This window comes from Melospiza melodia, chromosome 22 (assembly GCF_035770615.1).
Source record: "Melospiza melodia melodia isolate bMelMel2 chromosome 22, bMelMel2.pri, whole genome shotgun sequence".
In the NCBI taxonomy this organism is placed as follows: domain Eukaryota; kingdom Metazoa; phylum Chordata; class Aves; order Passeriformes; family Passerellidae; genus Melospiza; species Melospiza melodia.
Window position 1 is genome coordinate 11764767 of NC_086215.1, and position 19543 is coordinate 11784309.

Below are 19543 nucleotides of genomic sequence, written 5' to 3' on the forward strand. Positions count from 1 at the left end.
CCAGGCAGGTTTCTCTCTCTGAACATGACAATTTGCTCTTCAGTGCTTCTTTTAGGTTGTTTATCGCTTTTTAGATCCTCCAAGTGCCTCCTTCTTCCAGTTACTTTTCCCCCCACAAATCACAGCCTCTTGTCTTCAGTTTAATTTTTACATTTAATGAAATAGCTCTGAAATAAAATGTTCTTTAACAAATCCCTGATCAGGGTATCACACAACAAAAGGTACTTGGATTTTATTATTATTATTGTTACTAATACAAAGTAATGACATGCCTGAATCCTTATCAAGTGTAATTCAGGGGGATTAGTCATTTCAGTTGAAAGGAAAAGTTTGCTTTGTCATTTACTGAACTCATCTGCTCAGTGTCCTGCTCCTGTTTATTTAGATTTATTATTATTTACTGGTTTTTTAGGTCTTGAGATCAAATTGTTGATCACAATGCTCTGAGGTTTGAGTTTCTGCTTCACTGGGCAAACAGCAATCAGCTAAATACAGGAAAACAAGCTAAATATAGAGAAAACTGAATGAGAATATCACATTTTTGATGTCTGTGATGTCAAGCTTGACAGACCCACTAAGCACCTCGCTAAGAAAAGCAAAGCAAGCCTCAAAACCCCCAGAACTTGCCGAGATTTTCTCATTGAGAAAAAATGTTGTGTCTTCAACATGAACTACAAAAAAGAGCAACTGTGAATCAGGCAGACATCCCACATTTCTGGCTGGATTGAGCTCACGAGCAGTTCCTGCAGCCCTTCCCCAGCTCCTCATGATGCTGATGAGCCCCAGGCCTGGCTGGAGGCTGAGCAGCAGCTGGGGCAGGTGTTGGACACCTGGGCTGCAGGAATCCTTCCCAAAGCTGGGGCAGGATCAGCTCCCACAGCAGTGCCTTGGACATGGAACCACTGTCAGAACTAGGTCAGCTCAGATCTGTGTGTGCTGAGCTCCAGCTCCAGGGCAGTTGTGCCTGGGCAGCAGCAGCTGCACCATGGAAGAATGGGGCTCCCCTGCTGCTGTCAGTGTGAGCTGATGGGGATGGCAACAGCGAGAGTCCTTCTGGAAACCAGAAACCAGTAGAGGTTAAAAGCAGCCATTGTTTGGTATGAAGGGGCTTTGCAGACAAAATTGCACATCTCTGGCAAAGGACGTCTCCAGCAGACGTAGGGAGCTGGGCATGTGTTTAATGCAGGGCTAACAGAGCTGAGCAGCCACAAACCTGTGTGTGAGGAGCACTGGGAAAGGGCAGAGACAGACAGGGCTGAAACAAGGCAAAGGAAAAGGTGAAGCATTCCAGAGGGGCCTGGGCCCTGGCTCTTGGCTCTGTCCCCACTGGACATAAAGCAGCAGCAGAGGGTGCAAGTCCCAGCACCTCAGCACCCCCATGTCCTGCCTGTGTCCTGCTCCCTCAGCCCTGCCTGAGCACTGATCCCTCCCAGGAAAGCCCTGTCCTGCCCATCCTGGGCTCAGCAGCCAGGGCACAGGAATGTCCCTGCTGTCCTGCTGGACCCAGTGCCACAGACAGGGCTCTGCTGTCCAGCTCTTGCCATCGGGCAGGGCTGCTGCCAGGGAGGGACACAGCCTGCAGGGGGACAGGAGCAGGGCAGGTGTGTCTGGGGAGGCTCTGAGGCAGCAGAGGAGCCACTTCAGCTGGAAGGAGGAGGATGGAGGGTTGGGGTTTGTTTGTTTGCATGTGGCCAGCCAAACGTGGCCAGCCAAGCATTCCTTTCTTCTCAGCAAATGTTCCTTTCTTCTCACCATCCTTCAGCTCCTCTTTGATCTGAACTGCACTTTTTCCTGGAAGACTTCCAGCATTCTCAGTGCAGCTATGAAGCTCCCTTTCTTCCTCCCTATTCAGGCCACATCCCTCAAATTTAGGAAAGACGCTGCAGTGGTGACGTGGGGCTGTGGTGTGTAAAGTCATTTCTGGAGGAACATGTTTGACTTCTTCAGATGTTCCTGATCTCTCCTCCCAGAACAAACACAGAACAGGCAACAGCAGCACAGGCTCCCACAGTCACCTCAGAGTTTGACTTTATGCAATGTGCAAAATCAGCCCCATAAAAGGTTCAAGCTGTGGTTTGGTGCAGATGTCCAATAAATTGAGAACTTTTGGCGACCCTCATTTCTAGACTGACGTGTCAGACAGATGCACATGCCAGGAGCACACTGGGAAGCAAAGTCTGTGTTGGGAAGGATGCCAGGAGCCAAGATGCATTTGGAGAGCTCTGGAGCAGCAGCTTGGCCATCTCTGGATGATGGAGAGAACCCCCGGGCAGCTGGCTGGTTAATGATGTTGCTTTTTTAAAAGACAACAAAAAGGCGTTGCACCCTGCTCCTGCTAAGGAGCCTTGGAGACAGGAGAGAAAAGGCTTCTTTCTCTAGAGGTGAACAGTCACCTCTTCCTGCAGCAGAAGAATCCTGACACTAGATAAGTAGCTGTGAGAAGATTGATAAAAAAACTAATTTATAATTTGCCAGAATATAATCCTATTTGATCAGTGTTATTCAGTTCCTCTTTCTTTTAAAATTCAGTGCACTTAACTGTTCTACGAGGGTTTATGAATGTTTAAAAATTGCTTTGTGGTCCCTAAAGTAATTTGACAAGTCTGACAGCTATTGATTAAAAACCTGAAATTATTCAGACTGTAGGATGACTTGAGGGATTAGATAGAAAGTTTTTTTCAAATGTGAAAGGAAATAAGATGTTGGAAAGTAAATATGTTCTTGAATATTTTTGAAAAATCCATTACAACTGTGAAATTAAATTGAAATGAGATACTTCGTGTGGAGATGAAGGAACTAAATGCTGGCTTTACTATTTAGGCATGGGATAGAACTTCCCATCCCAGGCTCAACAAATGCATCCCTGGAAGTTGCTGGTCTCTGGCACAGATCCCACCTCAGGGCACTGAGGGAGCCCTTGGGGAGCTCCTGCACCTGCCCAGCCCTGGCCAGGGCCCAGGCAGCTCCTTCCATCCTCTGCTGCTGGTGGGGTGATGGAACAGGGCTCTGTGTCCAGAGTGAACAGGATGATCCATAACATGTCCAGGTCTGCAGAACTCCCCCAGCCTGCTGCCAGCTGCTTGGGAATAAGATAAAAGCCAGTTCTGAGTGTCTTGTGGGAGAGTCCTCCTTCCCTGAATGGGCTGCTGGGCACAGACCCCTGTGCCCCTGCCCCACTGACAGGAACTGGGGCTGTTCATTCCAATGTCTGGCTGCTCGCTGCAGCTCTGGGGCAGGAACGCCCAGTCCAGGGCAGGGATCAGATCCCTGAGCCCCTGGGCTGTGCAGAGCGTGTGGGCAGCTCTGCAGACTGGTTCTACCAAGGGAGTGCTCCACAAACTCCTGATTCTGCTGTTGGTGGTGCTATCACTGCTGCTGTTTAATCAGGTAATGGATCGCTGTTGGTGTTGGTTAAATTCTGGAGTGATTCCATGCATGGAGAAAATCAAGTGTTTGTTATGGAGATAATCAAGTGGTTTTTCTGATGATACAGTTCCCTGGACTGGCAGCAGAGTTCTGGATGTGGAGGTACTCAGCAAGCAGATAATGGAGGGCTTGCTTGGCCTCTTACCTCAGGGCACCACCAGCCCTTTTTCATCTCCAGCTATTCCCAGTTTCACTGGGATCAAAAGCCTTGGTGAGGGGAGTCTGCAAGGCACGAGTGGAGCTGAACCAGGTGTCACCAGGCTGGGCACAGCATTTTAAACCCCTGTGCTATATATGGCCCTTGGTTATATTTCAGTGACAATATTAAACTTTAAAAAGATGAGTGGAAGGAAAGGAGACCTTCAAATTTAGTTACTGCCAGGAAATAATACTCAGCAGCCCATAGCTGTCATTCTGCAGCAGACAGGGATTATCCATAAACCCTGTACCTCCAAAGTGAAGGAGAGTAATAAAGCCGACCCCAGGCGCACTTTGAACTTGGCTACCTCTGATTAATTAAGTTTTTCCTTCCTTGAGCCTGATTTAGTACTTATGCTCAGAATGAAGGATTTAAGTTAAGAAACTGTTGAGAAATTGAAGGACAGCTCTCATCCCCTCTTTCCCATCTCATCCCCTTCCCTATCACATGCACACACATGTGGGTAGCAAAGGGCTTGATGTGGCTGCTGAAAATCAGGCTCTGAGGGCATTCCTGTCCCAGAATTCTTGTCATTCCTCCTGCACTTGCACCACTTTTGCTGGATTTTTATTCCTGCCAAGCTTGAAATGTCAGCGGGGCATGGCAAACATCAGCTAATTCTGGCTGCAGGTCTCAGGGCAGTGGAAGCGATCCTGCATTTATATGGAAAGTAGGAAGGTGTCTGTGCAGCTCTGGAGTATCCTCCTTTCATTCAGTTAATGACAGAGCTTCCTGGGACACTTAAAATCTGTCTGTGGCTGGGCTGAGGCTCAGCACAGGCACACACTCCACGTTCAGAGAGCTCCTCTGCTGCCCACAGAAGCCTGGCACAGTATGGTTCATGATGAGAAGTGTAAATATGAGGCAGAACGACCCAATTTAGTGTTTGCTGCTTTGGTACTTGGTGACCACATAGAATTCTTTTGGTTTAGAAGGAGTTTGTAGAACATAGCTGGGAATACATTTGCTCCTGCTAGCTGAATGGATCTTGCCATGTCCTGGGAAGTCAGTCAGCCCCTGCCTTCCTGGAACTGCTGTGGCTGGTGCTGTATCCCTTAATTACACTTCCTTAAGTCACTTCTTTTGGAGGAGAAACAATTGTTTAGAGTAATGAGAGAGTCTATTTTGATTGAAGGATGTACAATAATCTGCCCTGAATCTGCTCTGCTGCATTGTACCAAACTCACTTATTTTCTCTATATTTGTTCATAGTCAAAGCATAAATAATTCAGCATTTTGTCTCTCCCTGTGAATGTGAGAAGCATGCTTGCTGATTCCAGATCAGATGGAGCAGTGATGTTTATTACTCTGATGTTGGGGAATGATTGTTGCATATTTAATATCACCATAAATAAAGCTCCTGTAGCTGTGTTCCACTCGTGGGATTGGCGTGAGGCTCTCTCTGAGCCCTCTGATCTGCAGCCCCCAGAGCTGAGCTGGGATGGAAGCAGAGGCTCTGCCTGCCCACTGTGACACAGGGCATGAGTGACAAGTGCCTTTCCAGCGTGCCCAGCCTGGCTGGCATCCACCAGCCCTCAGCTCTGCCAGCCCCACCTGCTCCAAAGTCATTTATCTCACCCAGAAATGCTCAGAGACTTGCACCGTGTGACAAAGCAAATAGCAGAAGTAAAACAAACCTCATTAAAATAAAGTGCTGGATGATAAGGGGAATGGTTAACATACCTTTAACAGCAGTATTTCTTTTCTTCATTTTATCTCACTAATGCTTTTAAAAACTGCCTGAAAGTATTTTATAGTAATTACTAAAGGAGCTGGAGTTTTTAGCAGTCTTGTAATGGGGAGCTGAACATCTCTGGTTTTAGTGGCTTTTTTTCAAAGCGTGGGGAGGACACCGGGCAGCGAGTGAAGATCTGGGCCACGTCTGTTGCTCCTATTTATAATTAAAATTCCATTCAAAGTGTGGCACAGGTATTGCAGCATCCTGCAGTCCTGGGCTGGGTGTTCTGCCATCCATAACAGCCTTGCAGGACTTTGTTCCAGCACCTTGCTGAACTCCAGCTGGTCACCCAGCACCGTTTTCCAGTTCTCCTCTAAAATTCGCTCCATGGAGAGAAATTCTTGTGCATTTTACCAAAGGCACTTGCCAGAGTAAAGGGAGCGAGGCACAGCTTGGCAGTGGTGAAAAGCAAGGGAGAGAGCGAGCTTTGTCCACGAGCCATGAGCAAGCCAAGGCTGTCCTGCTGGGTCACATTCCTGTTCTCTCAGCCTTGGCATGGGGCACTTCTTTTTAATGGAGTCCAGTGTTCCCAGTGTTTCCAAACTTGTTTTAGTGTTTGCAGCAAGCTGGGATCATCTCTGAGAAACAGTTTGTGTGGATGTGACTGAGGGAAGGAACGTCACTGAGCTCTGAGAGCCAAGGGATGGACTTGGCTCGTCCTTGGAATGCTGAGGGCTCTGGGAGGAGCCCTGCCAGTGTCACAAGGTGGATTGGGAGGGGACTGTCCCCACTGTCCCCATGTGCCATGCTTGGGTCTGCACCACGGAGCCATCCCAGCACCTGGAGTGCTCCAGGAGCAGCCTCCTCTCCTCCCACGGTGCAGACAGTGCAGCAGCACCAAGTCTGCAATGGAAAATTGCCCCTTGCCACCTGCTGATGTGGTCACTGCCCCAGCATGGCATCCTCAGGGTGACAGAGCCGTGCAGAGGGGACAATTCCCCCATCCAGCCCCAGGAGTGACTCTGCTGGAGCCTGCAGTGCTGGCCACTGTCACAGATGTGGATCAGAGCTGCTCCAACCCTGACTCTACTGGCACACAGCCATTCTGCTTGTTCAGTATTCTAAAAGCACAGTTAATAACTATTTTTGTCTCTATTCTCATTTCTCACGTACATATAAAGGCTCAGTTGATGTTTAGCTTGACAAGCCAGGCTGCAGTTTGGATGCCAAAAATCTCCAAACTGTCATGGAGGGAGACAAGGATAAAGGAAAAAACAACTTAGATAAAAGGGCTGTGGACTCAGAAATGCTGCATGTGGCACACTTCCCAATCCTCAGAGAGACTTATTAATTCACATTGTGGAAGTGTTTATGGTGCACAACTCAAGTGGCTTCCTGGCTCCACTTGGGATCTCACTGCATTTAGGAAGAAGTTGCTTTCACACTTCTACAGGCAAAGGAATTAAAAAGTTGTTTTGTTTCTTGAAGTGTATAAAGTAATAAAGTGTTTAAGGGATGGAATAAGGGAAGCCACATGTCAAAGGCAGGCCAAGGCTGTACTCAGGAATTGCACATCAGCCTTATGCAGGGAGGTTTTTATTGCCTTCTCCCAAACCACAGTGTTCAGACTTGGGTATAATATTCAGTCCTTTGCTGCATCCTTGCAGCTCCCAGAACTGAAACTGATTTTTGCCCAGGAACTGGACTAACACATTCCTTCAGCTCTAATCACTTTAAAAAAAACAAAGCTAAGAAAAAAAGATATCCATAAACAAAAAACCTTAAGTTGTTATCCCATCATTTGTAACATGGATGTGAGTGTTGTAGGCACTTAGCAGACAAGGGACTTGGCAGCTTTTCCCAAATTCTCTGTATTCTGTGTGGCAGCTGCTGGTGCATCTGGGTTTTGCAAGAGCTGTAGGTTGGAGAGCACAGAGCATTTAACCCATCCCTCATCCAGGGAAGATTCCTGCTCTATCCTCACATCAGCCAGCCAGATCCTCATCACTTGTGCTTCTCTCAAGTGTCCAAAGAAGTGAAGAAATCACGGAACATGTTTCTCACTTGGCAGTTGTTCCAATCTCTCAGCAGCGTGCCCTGTGCCAGCCTGGCCCTGTCCCTGTGCCACCTGTGAGCCCAGCAGTCTGAGCTGTGGCCCTCGTGCCCGGTGAGTGAGACAGGAGAGAGCTTGTGCAGTGACTCAGTGCCAGCTGGGGCTGCTCAGACCAGGATGGGCTTTGCTTTTGCTCTGTGTTTGGAGCACAGTTGCTCTTTTGGAAGCTCACCTGGTGCTTTCAGTTTTGGTGGATGATGGAATGGATGATAAAGGCAGCCAGGCAGGGGCAGGAGGAGCAGCCCTGTCACTGGAGGGAGGTGAGCCACGCTCATCCCCAGCTCTGGATGGGACATTCCTGGGCTGTGCCCCCCCAGGCCAGCACCCCCTGCTCCCCTCCCTGCCCTCCTGGCTGGCCACAGCCCCTGGGAGCTCTGTGCAGCTGCAGCATGGGCTCCAGGCACGGTGTAAATCCAGGGCAGCTCATCAGCCCAGCAGCAGATTGCAGTTTTGTTTGTGGGAGCATACGCTGGCCCCGTGCATTCCCAGGGATTTGACCTAAGCTTAGCATCTGTCAGGATAAGAACAAGTGCTTCAGTGCAGTGGCACAGCAGCAGTTCAGTGGATGGGCAGCAGGGCAGAGGGGATTGTTGGATGATGGTTTTATATTCCATCAGAGGAAGAGAAAATATTTGTGGAAATCAGTGTTTTGAGAAATTAAATACAAGAACAAAATCTAAACCAGATCCAAACATTTTGCTTTTTCTCAGAAGAAAGTAAAATAAGAATTTTTGGGCTCTGCCCTGCAGATTTAACCCTGCAGAGTTGGGACCTGCAAAGCACTGCCAGTGGTGGTGAGTGGATAAGGCAGAGCCTGGACTGGGAGCAAGGAGTGAACCCCAGCAGAAAGGAAGGTGTCTGTGCAACTCTGTTTATTTTAACTCAATCTACTTTACATCAACTCAGGCTCTTAGTGTGTCTGAGTAGTTTTAACTCTTCCTGTCATCAGTGCAGGCTAATGGCCTAAAATGTAGGTTTAGACATTAAGAATAGAGAAAAATTGTAGGTGAGACAGGCACAGGTTACCTGAGGGAGTTAACTGAGACTGGCTGGGCTGTGGGGAGCTCTGTGTGACCCTGAACACCCGTCACAAAGGAAAATCCTTCCAGGTTCTGTCTACAAAAATTCCTCACAACTGTGAGTGTAAAATAAAGTCATTTTTGCAATGATGATGAGCTGGGTTTAATTTGGTTAACAACTGAGGCAAGTTAATCCTGTTCAGGCAAGGATCAAACCAGTTTCAGTGCATCTATGTCAGTGCTTTGTATGTGTCTAACTAGATTGATTTAAAACAGCTTGGCTAGAAAAGAAAGTTGCTTCTACTGTACAGCTCCTGAACTGGGGCTCACACCTGCCCCTGCTCCTGCCTCCATTCCCTTCCACAGTGAAGCTTTAGGTCAAGCTCCCCTCTGGCTCCCTTGTTTAGAAGATGAGGGTGGAGACATTCATGGGGAGAACTCATTCAGGAATCTCCACATCCCCTCCAGAAGACATGAAAAACATAAAAAATGTTTCAGGTCAGGATGATTTACTGGCTCTGACTGCCTGGCATTTACAGGAATGGCTCTGCAGCTCCTTCCCCTTTTGCTGGCAGCCAGGCCCTGGCATTTGTGCTGAGCTGTGGGTGGGTGCTCGGGGCAGGAGCAGCAGGAGCCCCTGGAAGCTCAGCAGGGCTCAGGGGGGGCTCAGCTCCCAGGGTGAATTGTCAGCAGCAAAGCTGACACTCTGCTCATTGTCTTCTGTTAATTAATGCATTACTCAGCCAGGCTGAGAGACTCTGCTCTTCTGAGGGCTGGTGTAGATCTGCAGAGCTTGTTGTCACCGTGGCTGCTTGGTCCTGCAGGTAGCAGAGGGCACAGAGGGCACAGCCATTGGCATTGCCAGGGAGAGCAGTCCTGGCTGGGTGCTGGAAGCCAAGCCACGACTCATCTCCAGTGGGATGGGCAGTGTTTCCAGCTTGGGGAAGCCACATCCACCCTGGGTAACCCAGCTGGCTCTTAGCAGGCCCCAGCAGTCTCAACAGACTCCCTGTGTCTGCAGTGGGGAAACTGAGGCACACAAAGGCACAGCAACCACACCAACCTTATGTGAGAAAACACAAAGCCTGCTTTTTTCAGTCTGTACCTACTCCAGGTATCACTGTGATATTCTGTCAGCTCTTGCTATACAGAGATTTATTTGAAATCGTTTCTATTCCATTGAAGCAATTTTCAGAGATTAATTTTTGAGGGTATTAGCATTGATTCCTGAGCACATGTGCTTCCTCCTCCTGCCAGTGGTCCATATCCAGGAAAAGCTGCATTGTCTGAGCGGGAGGAAAGCTCACTTGCCCTAATTTATTGAAAAAATTAATTTTAGATTTAAAATGGGGTTTTCATTCATGAACCCCGCTCAATCTGTTCTTCACTCCTGAGTCTTCACCCTGACCTTGCCCTTATCTGAAATGCTCTGGGCTGTACACTGTGTTCATTAGTGCAGCTTGCAGGAGGGAGCAGCAGGTGTGGGCTGTGGATAAGGACTGCACGCACGCCTGGCTCTGTGCTTATCCACGTACCCCTGGCAGCTCCTGGCTGTAATTTAATTTAGGCCAGTGCCAGGATTTGGACTTTTTTAAGAGTTTTTCACAGTTTGTAAGTTTTAATAACAATTTTTACATCAGCTCTGGAAGTAGCAGCCCTTGGCATTGCATGGAGAATGCAGTAATGATACTTGCACTTAAAAAAATGAGCTGGAGAAGTGATGCAGTGCACCCCAGTTCTGCCAAGTTTAATCCCCGCTCGAGGAGTCTGGAATGGTCCAGGAGAGTCAGGATGGTCCAGGGAGGCCCCTGGGGCTGACCTGGGTTTGGTGCAGAGCTGTGCCTCACTCTGCTCTGGGGGAAACAAAGGGGCCATTCCCAGAAAAGGCCATGGAAGAAGAACCTCTCATGCCATCTGAAAAGAAGGCTCCTGTGAGAGTGATGTGCTTTATATCCATCCCTAGAAGACACTAAAACCTATCTGGCTAAAAGGCAGAGAGCAATTGGAAGAAATTAGCTTTATATCCTGGTGCCAGCTATGGATAAAAAACCACAAACTTTAAAATGCTTTGAGCTTTTCTTCTTTTTTTCTTTAAGGGAAGTTAAGCAGCAGCAAAAGAATATTTCCCCAACTTTATTCTGATTATAAATTTTGCATTCTTTCGATATTGCTTTTTAAGAACAACATTTTGTTGAACATCATTCAGCCTCCAAAGTCAGCTCTTCCATATTAAACTGAAGCCATTATACAGGCCAGTGTGGTTAGACAGAAGGACAAATCACAGGAAAATGTAGTTTAGATGCTAAAACACCTATTTGTGTTTGTCAGGCTCAAAGTCATTCGCCACTGGTACCCCTCTGTAGTTTTGATTTGAAATTCAAAACTTGACTCCTGCAAATGCCTTGGCTCAAATTGTGGTTGAATGTTAAGTGATGTCTCTGAAGCGAGACTAATCACACAGAATGATATTGGATGTTTGCAGGAATGGGACCTCACAAAAAGGTTTAGAAAAATCTGCTGCTAATAACAATGTTCTGTTTTAAATAAAACCTGCAGAAAAGATGAGTGGCACCTCAGTAAAGACAGGTTTCCTGTGGATTGGGATTACATTCCTAGAGGAAAGTCTAATGCTTATCCAGGAGAGCAGAAAAGTGAAGCTAATTATAAGCAGAAAGAGAAATTGGCCAGTCAGATGCACTGTCTGGGTGCTGAGAAAGGGGATGGAGGCAGAGGGAAATATTCTTTCAGTATAAACACTATTGAAACAGTGCCCCATTTTTCAGGGGTGCTTGAGTCAACTCTGCCCCATCACTGCAGCTGAGTTTGGGGTCAGTGCAGCAGGTGGAGAGGCAGCAATCAGTAACAGCTGTGCAAAGCCATGTATCATACTGTTAATTGTGCTGGAATATGGGATTGTTCCAACTTTAGAAAACAAGTGCATTTATGACATCAAAGGCTATTTAGGTGTAAATTTGGAGTAGATGTGGATAATCACAATCCCTTCCACTGCTGACTCCTTGAGGTTATTAGGAAATTGTTTGTTTCCCAGTGATAGACAGTGTGGCCATAAAGCACAAAGCACTGGCTTCACAGTCAATAAAAAATGAGAGATAGCTGGGATTAATAGCTCTGAAAGGCAAACATGGCTGGAGTGTGGAAAGGCTGCTGGAGGCAAAGCTGTGACCATCCTCATCCTCCTCTGCCCAGCCAAGGAAACAGAGTCAGCCAGGCCTGGCTGGGACCAGAGGAGAAAACACGACCCAAGAGAAGGGGACTAACAATAATACAAATAATAACTGGTAATGGAAAACTTCCTCTAATAACCCATGGAAAAATACTTTTACTTGCCCTGACTGGGCACGGTGGCTTTCATTTCACAAATGCTATTTGTTGAGCAGTGAGCAGGGTGGGTGGTGCTGGGATCCTGTCAGGAACAGGAATGTAAATGTGGAGAAGGGGTGGGGTGGAGGTCACACACAGAGCCTGGGGACAGTGCCAGCACTGTGGGGCAGTCACAGCTCTGGCTGTGCCATGCACCTCTGTGTCACCTGCTGCACAGCTGTCTGCAGGGAAACAACACCTCGTGCACACGAGGAGTGAGCTACAAGCTCGCTGGAAGGAAGCTGCAGAAACCCTGGCTTGGACAAAATGAGCTGAGATGTCGATGTACAAGTTCTTCTTGGTGGCAGTAAATGCTCCCTGCAGCAGTATTTGAACACTGAGTCAGTGGAATGTGGCTCCCTCACTGCCTGCCACTCCCTGGGGACGGGGACAGAGCAGTCCCCAAGGCCCGGGTCTGCAGAGTTTCAGTTTCTTTCTGTATCTCCTGAGCCACACAAGTGTTCAGAGACCACAGAGAGGGAGAGGGCAAGGAATGGCCTATACAGATCTGTGTTCCAACAGGTTTGTGTGTTTAAGACACCAGCCCAACCCCAGAGTGATCAGTGGGACAGGGGCACAGTGACACCGCCCACATCACTTTGGGAAAACACAGTTGGCATTTGCTGAGGTGAGTGTGGAGAATCAATGTGCAGCACACAGGCTACAAGGTCAAACGTTACCTCATCCCCTGATGCCTGGCTCACTTCCCAGTGCTGCACAGACCAACCATCTGGAATTTCAGGTTTGGGACAGGGGTAATTCAACTGGGCAGTTCCCAGCAGACAGAGCTCTCTGCTGGTCTTTGCTGTCAATGTGGAAGCTGTAGCAGAGCCGTACTGGGTCCTTATGTCAGCTGGAGCTGCCACAGTTCCCAGCAGAGCCAGTGCAGGCTTGGTGGGTTCAATACCTCCTTCCAGACTGTCCCAGTGCTGGGCTGCAGAGGGAACCTGAATTCTCCCTCTGCCTCGGTCTGCTCCGCTCTCCACCCAGCGCAGGTGCGAAGGCTCATTCCAAAGTTCAGGTTCTGCGTTCTCGTGCCTTGCCAGAAGATAAAAGGGTTGGTAAAAGTGTAACTTGACCTTAGCATTTCACAGCAGCCACAGAGATAAGCTGCTGAAGGAAATACGGACAGCAAAACACGGATGGCTCTGGGGAAGGGGACCCCACAAGGCAGGAGCTCCATGTGAGACCCCCGAGCAGGACTGGGGGCAGCCTGGCTGGCAGGGGGGCATGGCCCTGCATTGCTGACTGGCATCTCAGCCTGCTGGCCACTGTAGTTCTGCTCTGCCACACAGAGGACCCTCGTGCTGCTGCTGCAGGTTTGAGAAGGAGAAGATTGACTGAAGCTGCCTGTTATTATTTTTGGCTACTCCAGCAATGTATCAAAAACCTGAGGCTGGGTTGATGCTGGTGCCCTACTTTATAGAAGCCCTGAAAAGCAGATCAAGGACAGCGAGCTTGTCTCTCTGCATGGCATCTGCCAGCAAACGGTGAGAAAACTTCAAACTGCTGGTGGGGGGAATGGGGGAGGCAAAAATGAGGCAAAATGTGCTAAATCCAGAGCGCTGTTTGCAGACTTCAAGGGAAAGGGGGTCTGCATGTCCTCCACTAAGGAGGGAAGGTGGGACAGGCAGAGACTGGGGCGTTGTGCTGCCAGCGTGGCTGATGAGCTGGTGCCACTGTCCCTGGCACACACTGGGGACCAGTTTGCTCTGGAAGAAGAAGGGACCCCACTGGCCTTAGGTGACCGCGCTCCTTGTTAGCCAAGCCCAGTAATAATCCTGTTTCGTGTTTTCTGGATCCTTTGGCAGTGAGAGGGTCATGGCCACCTCTCTGGCTGAGGAGGAGAGGCACGTAGGGGAGGCTGTGCAGAGAGTTAGTGTTGGAACTGGGCAGAGAACCTGCGAATTTTGACTGGTTTGTCAGTGCCGTGCACGGTGGCGCTGGCTGGAGGAATGGTCTGTCTGGGAATCCGGCTTGTGAGTCCCGGGAGGAGGCGAGGCTTGTGCCTGCTGCCTCGGGCAGGACCTGCTCCTGTGACCTCCTACCCTGAGACCTGCTTCCTTCTCCTGTGCTCTGGAGGAACCTCGAGTATTCCTGTCACCTGGGAATGTTTATCGCTGTTGGCGTTTGCCCCTCCAAAGCTGACGAGCGGTTGCAGCCCAGGTGTCGGCTTTCTCCGCTGATCCGGAGCTGCCTCGCATGAGCTGCAGGATTTGTGCTTCGCTGCAGACATGGACAGTAGCCTTTGAAAAGTGGAAGAGGAAGCAGCCATTAGTAAGAGGCAGGGGACAGTGCCATGTGGTGGTTTTTCATTTACTAGATAGTCCTACTTTGTACTTGATGAGTAATGGAGGCATTTGAATACGCCAGGATGACAGCAGCAGTCTGGCTCTGGGAACGTGTCGGCGTGGGCTGGCTGAGGATGGTGGCAGTCGGGACAGTGGGACCATGCCGCGCAGCCTTTCCGTCTCCTCTCCGCTGCCTCACATCTCCCTTGCCGCTCACCTGCTGCCCCGGGCCCCGCGTTCCGTGAGGCCGCCCGGGCCTGAGCCCCGCGGCCCCGGCCCCCGCCGGGGAGCCCGGCCCGGAGCGCCCCGGTGAACTCGGCGCCGATGCGGGCGCGCTCCGTGCGGGGTGCGGACCATGGCTCACGCAGGGGCCGCCGGCTGCTGCTGCAGGCGCTACTCCCTGCTGTGGATCGCGCTGCTGCAAAGGTCAGTGACTCGGCTCTCCCAAACGGGAAAGGAATGCGCTGCGCGGCCGAGGGCAGGGACAGGCGGGCGGGCGGCGCCGTCCCTCCCCTCCCGGTGCCGGCCCGGGGAAAGCGGCGGGGCGGGCGGCAGCCGCCGCTCGACTCGAGCTCCCGGGGAGCTGCGCCGTACCCCGGTTTATCGCAACAGAATGAGGGCGACGGGCGGGAGAGGCGGCATGAGGCGAGGGGTGAGCGGCTCGGGGACCGCGGGGCACGGGCGCTGCTGGGCGGCGGCGGGAGCCGAGGGGGTGCCCGGCGCTCCGGGCCGCGGCGGGGAGCGAAACGCGCCCGCTGCCCCCCACGGCGAGCCCGCGCTCCGGGGGCGGCGGGCCCGGGGCGCTCTGCCCAGCTACAGCGCAGCCAATGGGCCGCGGCGGGGCGGAGCGGCGGCGGGGCCGGCCCGGGGCGGGGGCCGGGGGCGGCGGGGCCGGGGGTCCCCGCCCGCGGTGGCGGCGGCGGGAGCGCGGCATGGCCCAGCCCGAGCGGGGCGGCGGCGCGGCGGCGGCGCGGCGGGGCCCGGGCCCTGCGGGTGAGTGCGGGGCTGGCGGCCGTGCCCGGGCTGCGCGGGCAGCGCCAACTCCGCGCCCGGCCCCGCGCCCCGACCGGCGGCTCCCGCACCGCGCCCCGAGCGCAGCGGCCGCGGCGGGGCCGGGGCCGGGGCCGGGGCGGGCCGGGGGCGGCGGGCGCGCAGCGGGGCCGGGGCGCGGAGGCCGCCGCGTTGGAGCTACCAGCGCTGACAGCCGCTCCCGGCCCGGCCCGGGGATGTGCGGCCGCGCTCCGTCCCTCGTTCCGGCCGTTCGCGGTTTGTTTCCATCCTGGGCGGCGTTTCATCATCCGCGCCCGGGCTCGGCAGCCGCGCTCTGGAGATGGGCCTTGCGGCTCCATTTCCGTCTGCTTGGTCCAGGAGGACACATCCTGCCTCGCCTTTGCCGCCTTGTCCAGATTCCGCCTCCAGACTGATGTTACGCAAAATTTAGGTGATAAAAATCAAACCCCTCGTCCCCGCCCTGCTCCTGCCGTGGAAGGTGGTGATTGTGGGGTGCAGCTGGGAGCACCCCGGCGTTCTGCCGTGGGTGCTGCAGGGAGCAGGGGGCTCCGGCTCTGTCCCTGGTCCCGATTTTGCTTCTGCTGCCTTGGACGTTCCCCAGGTGTTTGTTGGGGCCCTGCGGTCCCTGCTGGCTCCGGAGGCTGTGGGAATGACTTGTGCCAGGGTTGTGCTGACTCGGGCTCCAGATTGGAGTGGTGGATCTGTCACTGATGTTTGCATATGATGTCCCCAGATCTGGCACTGCTTAGGCTGATGTGATAAAAGTGTTTTTTAATATAAGTGTTGATTTCTGTTGCAAGTGTCATGTTGATGTCATTCTGCTTATGGGAAAGAGGCTCCTTGGAAATATTTTTGATTATTGAAATTCAGGTCACCTTTTGCATCCTGCTCCCGATGCCCTTTTTCCCCTGAAGCCCTCTCGTTTTGCACGTCACAAATGCCATCAGTGTCCTGTGCTGGGCTTGCAGGCTGCCCCGACAAACTTTGCAGTGGCACGTTGTTAAACAAATATCCATGCTCAGGTGAATGTCACAGGTTAAAATCATCCTTCAGGTTTGCTCTGGCAAGAACAACGTTTGGAATCTGGTATGAGCTGACAGAGTCCTTCTGAATGTAATTAATCCTGCTGCCAGTTGAAACTGAGAACAGTCTGAAAACAAGGGCAGGCATTAATAAGTTTAATTACATGTCCTTTGTGTTGCTCAGGGAAGGTGTTGCATTAGTGAGGGCAACCTGTAACGCCAGGTTCCCATCCTGAGTATGCTGAGCAGAGTTTCCCAGGCAGGGATCAGCAGCTGGGGTTCTGGGAACGGCAGGAGAAAGTTCAGGGCAACAGAACATGGAGAAGAGTGTGCTGCTGCATGCTGAGACTCCATCCCCACGTCCTCTTCTGCAGGAAAAAAAAAAATTCTTCATCTTCTGGAAGCCTGCGAGTTCTCTTGTGTGCTGTTGGTGGTGGTTATTCCCATAACATCGCTTTCATGTTTGTTTGTTACATTGAAGCAGGATGAGGCTCGGGGGAGGAAGGGATGGGAACTCGCTCGCAGCAGCGCTGGGAGGTCAGTGGGAGGCTGGCCCGGCGGGGGGGTCACAAGCGCTGCTGGGCCCTGGGAGGGCAGGGCTGCTGTGCAGGAGAGGGGGAACCGAACCAGAGCCGTGTGGGCCCTGCAGGGCACAGTGCCACAGTGAGCCTCAGGAGGGGCAGTGGCGCAGGGCAGGGCATGGCGGGTGATTTACCCCCATCTGTGACTGCTGAAATCCTTCTCCCATCTGATGTTGCAAATCCATCTACTGGAGTTGTGCACTTTGTTCCCAGTCATAACAAACCCCTAATCCCCGGGCTGGAGACAGATTTAGATGCTGTCTGTGCTGGGTGTGGATCTGCCGGGCCGTTCTGCTGTGCTTGGGCAGGGGGACACCTGCAGCGGGTGAGTGCAGGGGAGGGGACCAGGGCTGCCCTAGAGAGCCTGCACCCAGCTGGGCACACAAAAGAGCTGTCAGCTCAAAAAGCTGCGCTCGGGGAATCTTTGCTGGCCAGGAGAAGTGCCACAGAGTCAAATGTAATTTGGGAGATCAGATCCTTCTGACACTGGGGAAGCATGCACTGCCAGCTCTGCAGCTGGTGCCAGTGGGGCTTCTTCAGCTCAGGGCCTGGATTTCCTTCACAATTCCCCAATCTGCTCATGTTCTCAGAGCACAACAGTAGGAGATTTAAGAAAGGTTCTTCATTTCCCCCCCACTTTGTTTCAGTGTTAAGTTTTGTGTCTGCTCCATCCCTGTGCAGCCACCCACCAGGTTCTCTGTTTGTTTCTGTCTCTCAGAAATAATCAGGAACATTTTCATCATAAAACCACAGGAGCAGTGGCCAGGTGGTTTCAGGCAGGTGAGGCTCTGAAATGAGGACTGACAGAGTTGCCTCTTTGCAGCACAGTTTGCTGCCTCCATTGCTCAAAACCCAGCCCTGGAGTTGGGTGAGGAGAGGATGGATTGCCTCTCCATCCTTGTTTTTGCAAGACTTCCCTGCAGTCCCCATGGTCCTGGTTGGATTTGGTGACACTCAGGTGGTTGTGGAGGGCACAGGCAGAGGGGATACATCCCTTCACACGGTAATGTTTTATGACTTTTATTATTTAGCACAACAATCCTCTCTGATTGCTCTCGGGCAGCAGAGCTCTTTCTTTAATAACCAGAGACTGGTGCTGCTCTGCAGGACTCGCCAGGTCAGTGCCGGTAGCAGTAATGTTATTTCTCTTTAGAACTAATGTGGTCTTTTATGAGATTTTTTCCTCCCCCCTTCATTTCAACTGAACTTTAGGCAAGTAAAAAGGGATTTTAAAAAGGCCCTTGGCAAAAAGAACTGAATGTGCTGTTTGGAAACAGGGTTCCTGTTGTGAGATGGCTCTGAGCAGTTGGCCCTTCCCAGCTATTAAAACAAAGGTGTAGGATTGGAATTGGATCAGCTGACGTAAACCAGGACAGGACCTGGAGTACACAGTGAGTTACTGGAGCAGGAGATGGGACAGCCCCACAGGCAGCATCTGCACAGGCATGGCAGGGGGATGGATGTGAGCAAGGTCCCTCTGGCGCCCTGCAGGTGTGTGCTCACTGTCAGCAGATGGTGCCCAGGTGTGTTTGCCTGTCTGGGGGGCTGATGGCCAGCACAGGTCTGCAGGGGCTCAGGTGTCCCTGGTGCTGTGGGTGCTGCTCTCAGGTGCAGCAGCTTGTGGCCTTTCTGTTACTGCTGCTACAAGGGGAGCTCTGTGGGAGCAGCGATGGGGACTGGCAAATGTTTTCCTGTAAATGGGCTCGTGCCACAATGCCATGTCCCCGAGGGACACGAGTGCTCTCTGCCCTGGAACAGGGATTAAAGTGAAAGGACTGTGTGCCCTTTGAAGGCAGGGCTGGGACAGAGATGGGACAGAGCCTGGGAGGGGGCTCTGCTCATCCTGCCCTGCCAGGACTGCTGTGGCAGAGACATCCTCATCCCTGCTGCTGACATTTCCAGCAGCTCTAATTAATGACATCTCCCCGCTTAGCCCTTGGTACACAGACAGATGCTGGGTTTTAGGGCTGGTTTGAGACCTGCAGCACTCCCCTGCACGGAGCAGCATCTGCTGAGAAACGTGCCTGCTGCTGACCTGGGCTGGATCCCAGCGGCCAGGAGGGACAGACAGACCCGTGGGAGCAGGTCCTGCTGAGCCAAGGGCCTGACAAATAACTCCCTGAAAATGTCCCCTTCATTTTAGGATTCCCAGAGGCATTTGGCGGAGTGTGGAGGGATATAAACACACATTTGCTGAATCTGGTGGGAGCGTAGTGTGTCCTGAGAAACTCCCCCTTGGTAATCCTTCAGATAGCACATCTGCACTCCCACCCGGGGCCATCCAGCTGCAGTCATTTTAAATGAAAAGTAGACTTGTTTTGTTTTCATTTTTTATAAAAATTCTTAGGCCAGCATGAGGCGATGCAACTCAGTGATGTACTGAGTTGTGGTTTATTTTATCAGTATTTATATTTGTGTACACAAGAATGCAAGTCTCAACTTGGTTGTTTACCTTTTCTAATTTCATCTGTAAAATATGGAAATAAGATTTACCAGAAATGCCTTGATTCTGGGCTTATCTGGGCTGGGTGAGAAGTCTGTACTGTCAATTCTTGAGCTCCTAGATATTAGTTCTGCACTCAGCATCCAGAGGTAACTTGATCTGTCTGCCTGTATTAGAGTTCATTTACAGTATCATTCAGAGGAAAAGGATAGGGACCCTTTTCTCTGAAGACAGTGTAAAATTGCCACAAAGTACTGGGAAATGACTGTGCTGGGTTCCTAAAGATCAGTTTACTCACCACAGAGATGTGGGGTGAGTGGGCAGCTGAGAGAATGGCTGATGGCATGGGGAGCCTTGGGGCTGATGGAGCCCAGGACTG

The 19543-nt window shown here is 51.4% G+C and overlaps 1 protein-coding gene across 10 annotated transcripts in view; it reads left to right on the plus strand.

Annotated features, from left to right (window-relative positions):
* The window catches only part of DAB2IP (DAB2 interacting protein), a 151087-nt gene that overhangs the window by 95971 nt on the left and 35573 nt on the right, over window positions 1-19543 (plus strand). Inside the window, exon 1 of one of the 10 annotated variants that reach the window (XM_063174540.1) lies at window positions 12925-13306. The exons of 6 other annotated variants lie outside the window; for them this stretch is intronic. In XM_063174540.1, coding sequence (XP_063030610.1) covers window positions 13194-13306 — 113 coding nt within the window. In that variant the 5' untranslated portion in view covers window positions 12925-13193. Of the gene's footprint in view, window positions 1-12924; window positions 13307-14509; window positions 14534-14632; window positions 14760-15063; window positions 15101-19543 lie in introns of those variants that run through there. 3 more of the 10 variants (XM_063174545.1, XM_063174542.1, XM_063174544.1) reach the window with 3 other exon arrangements.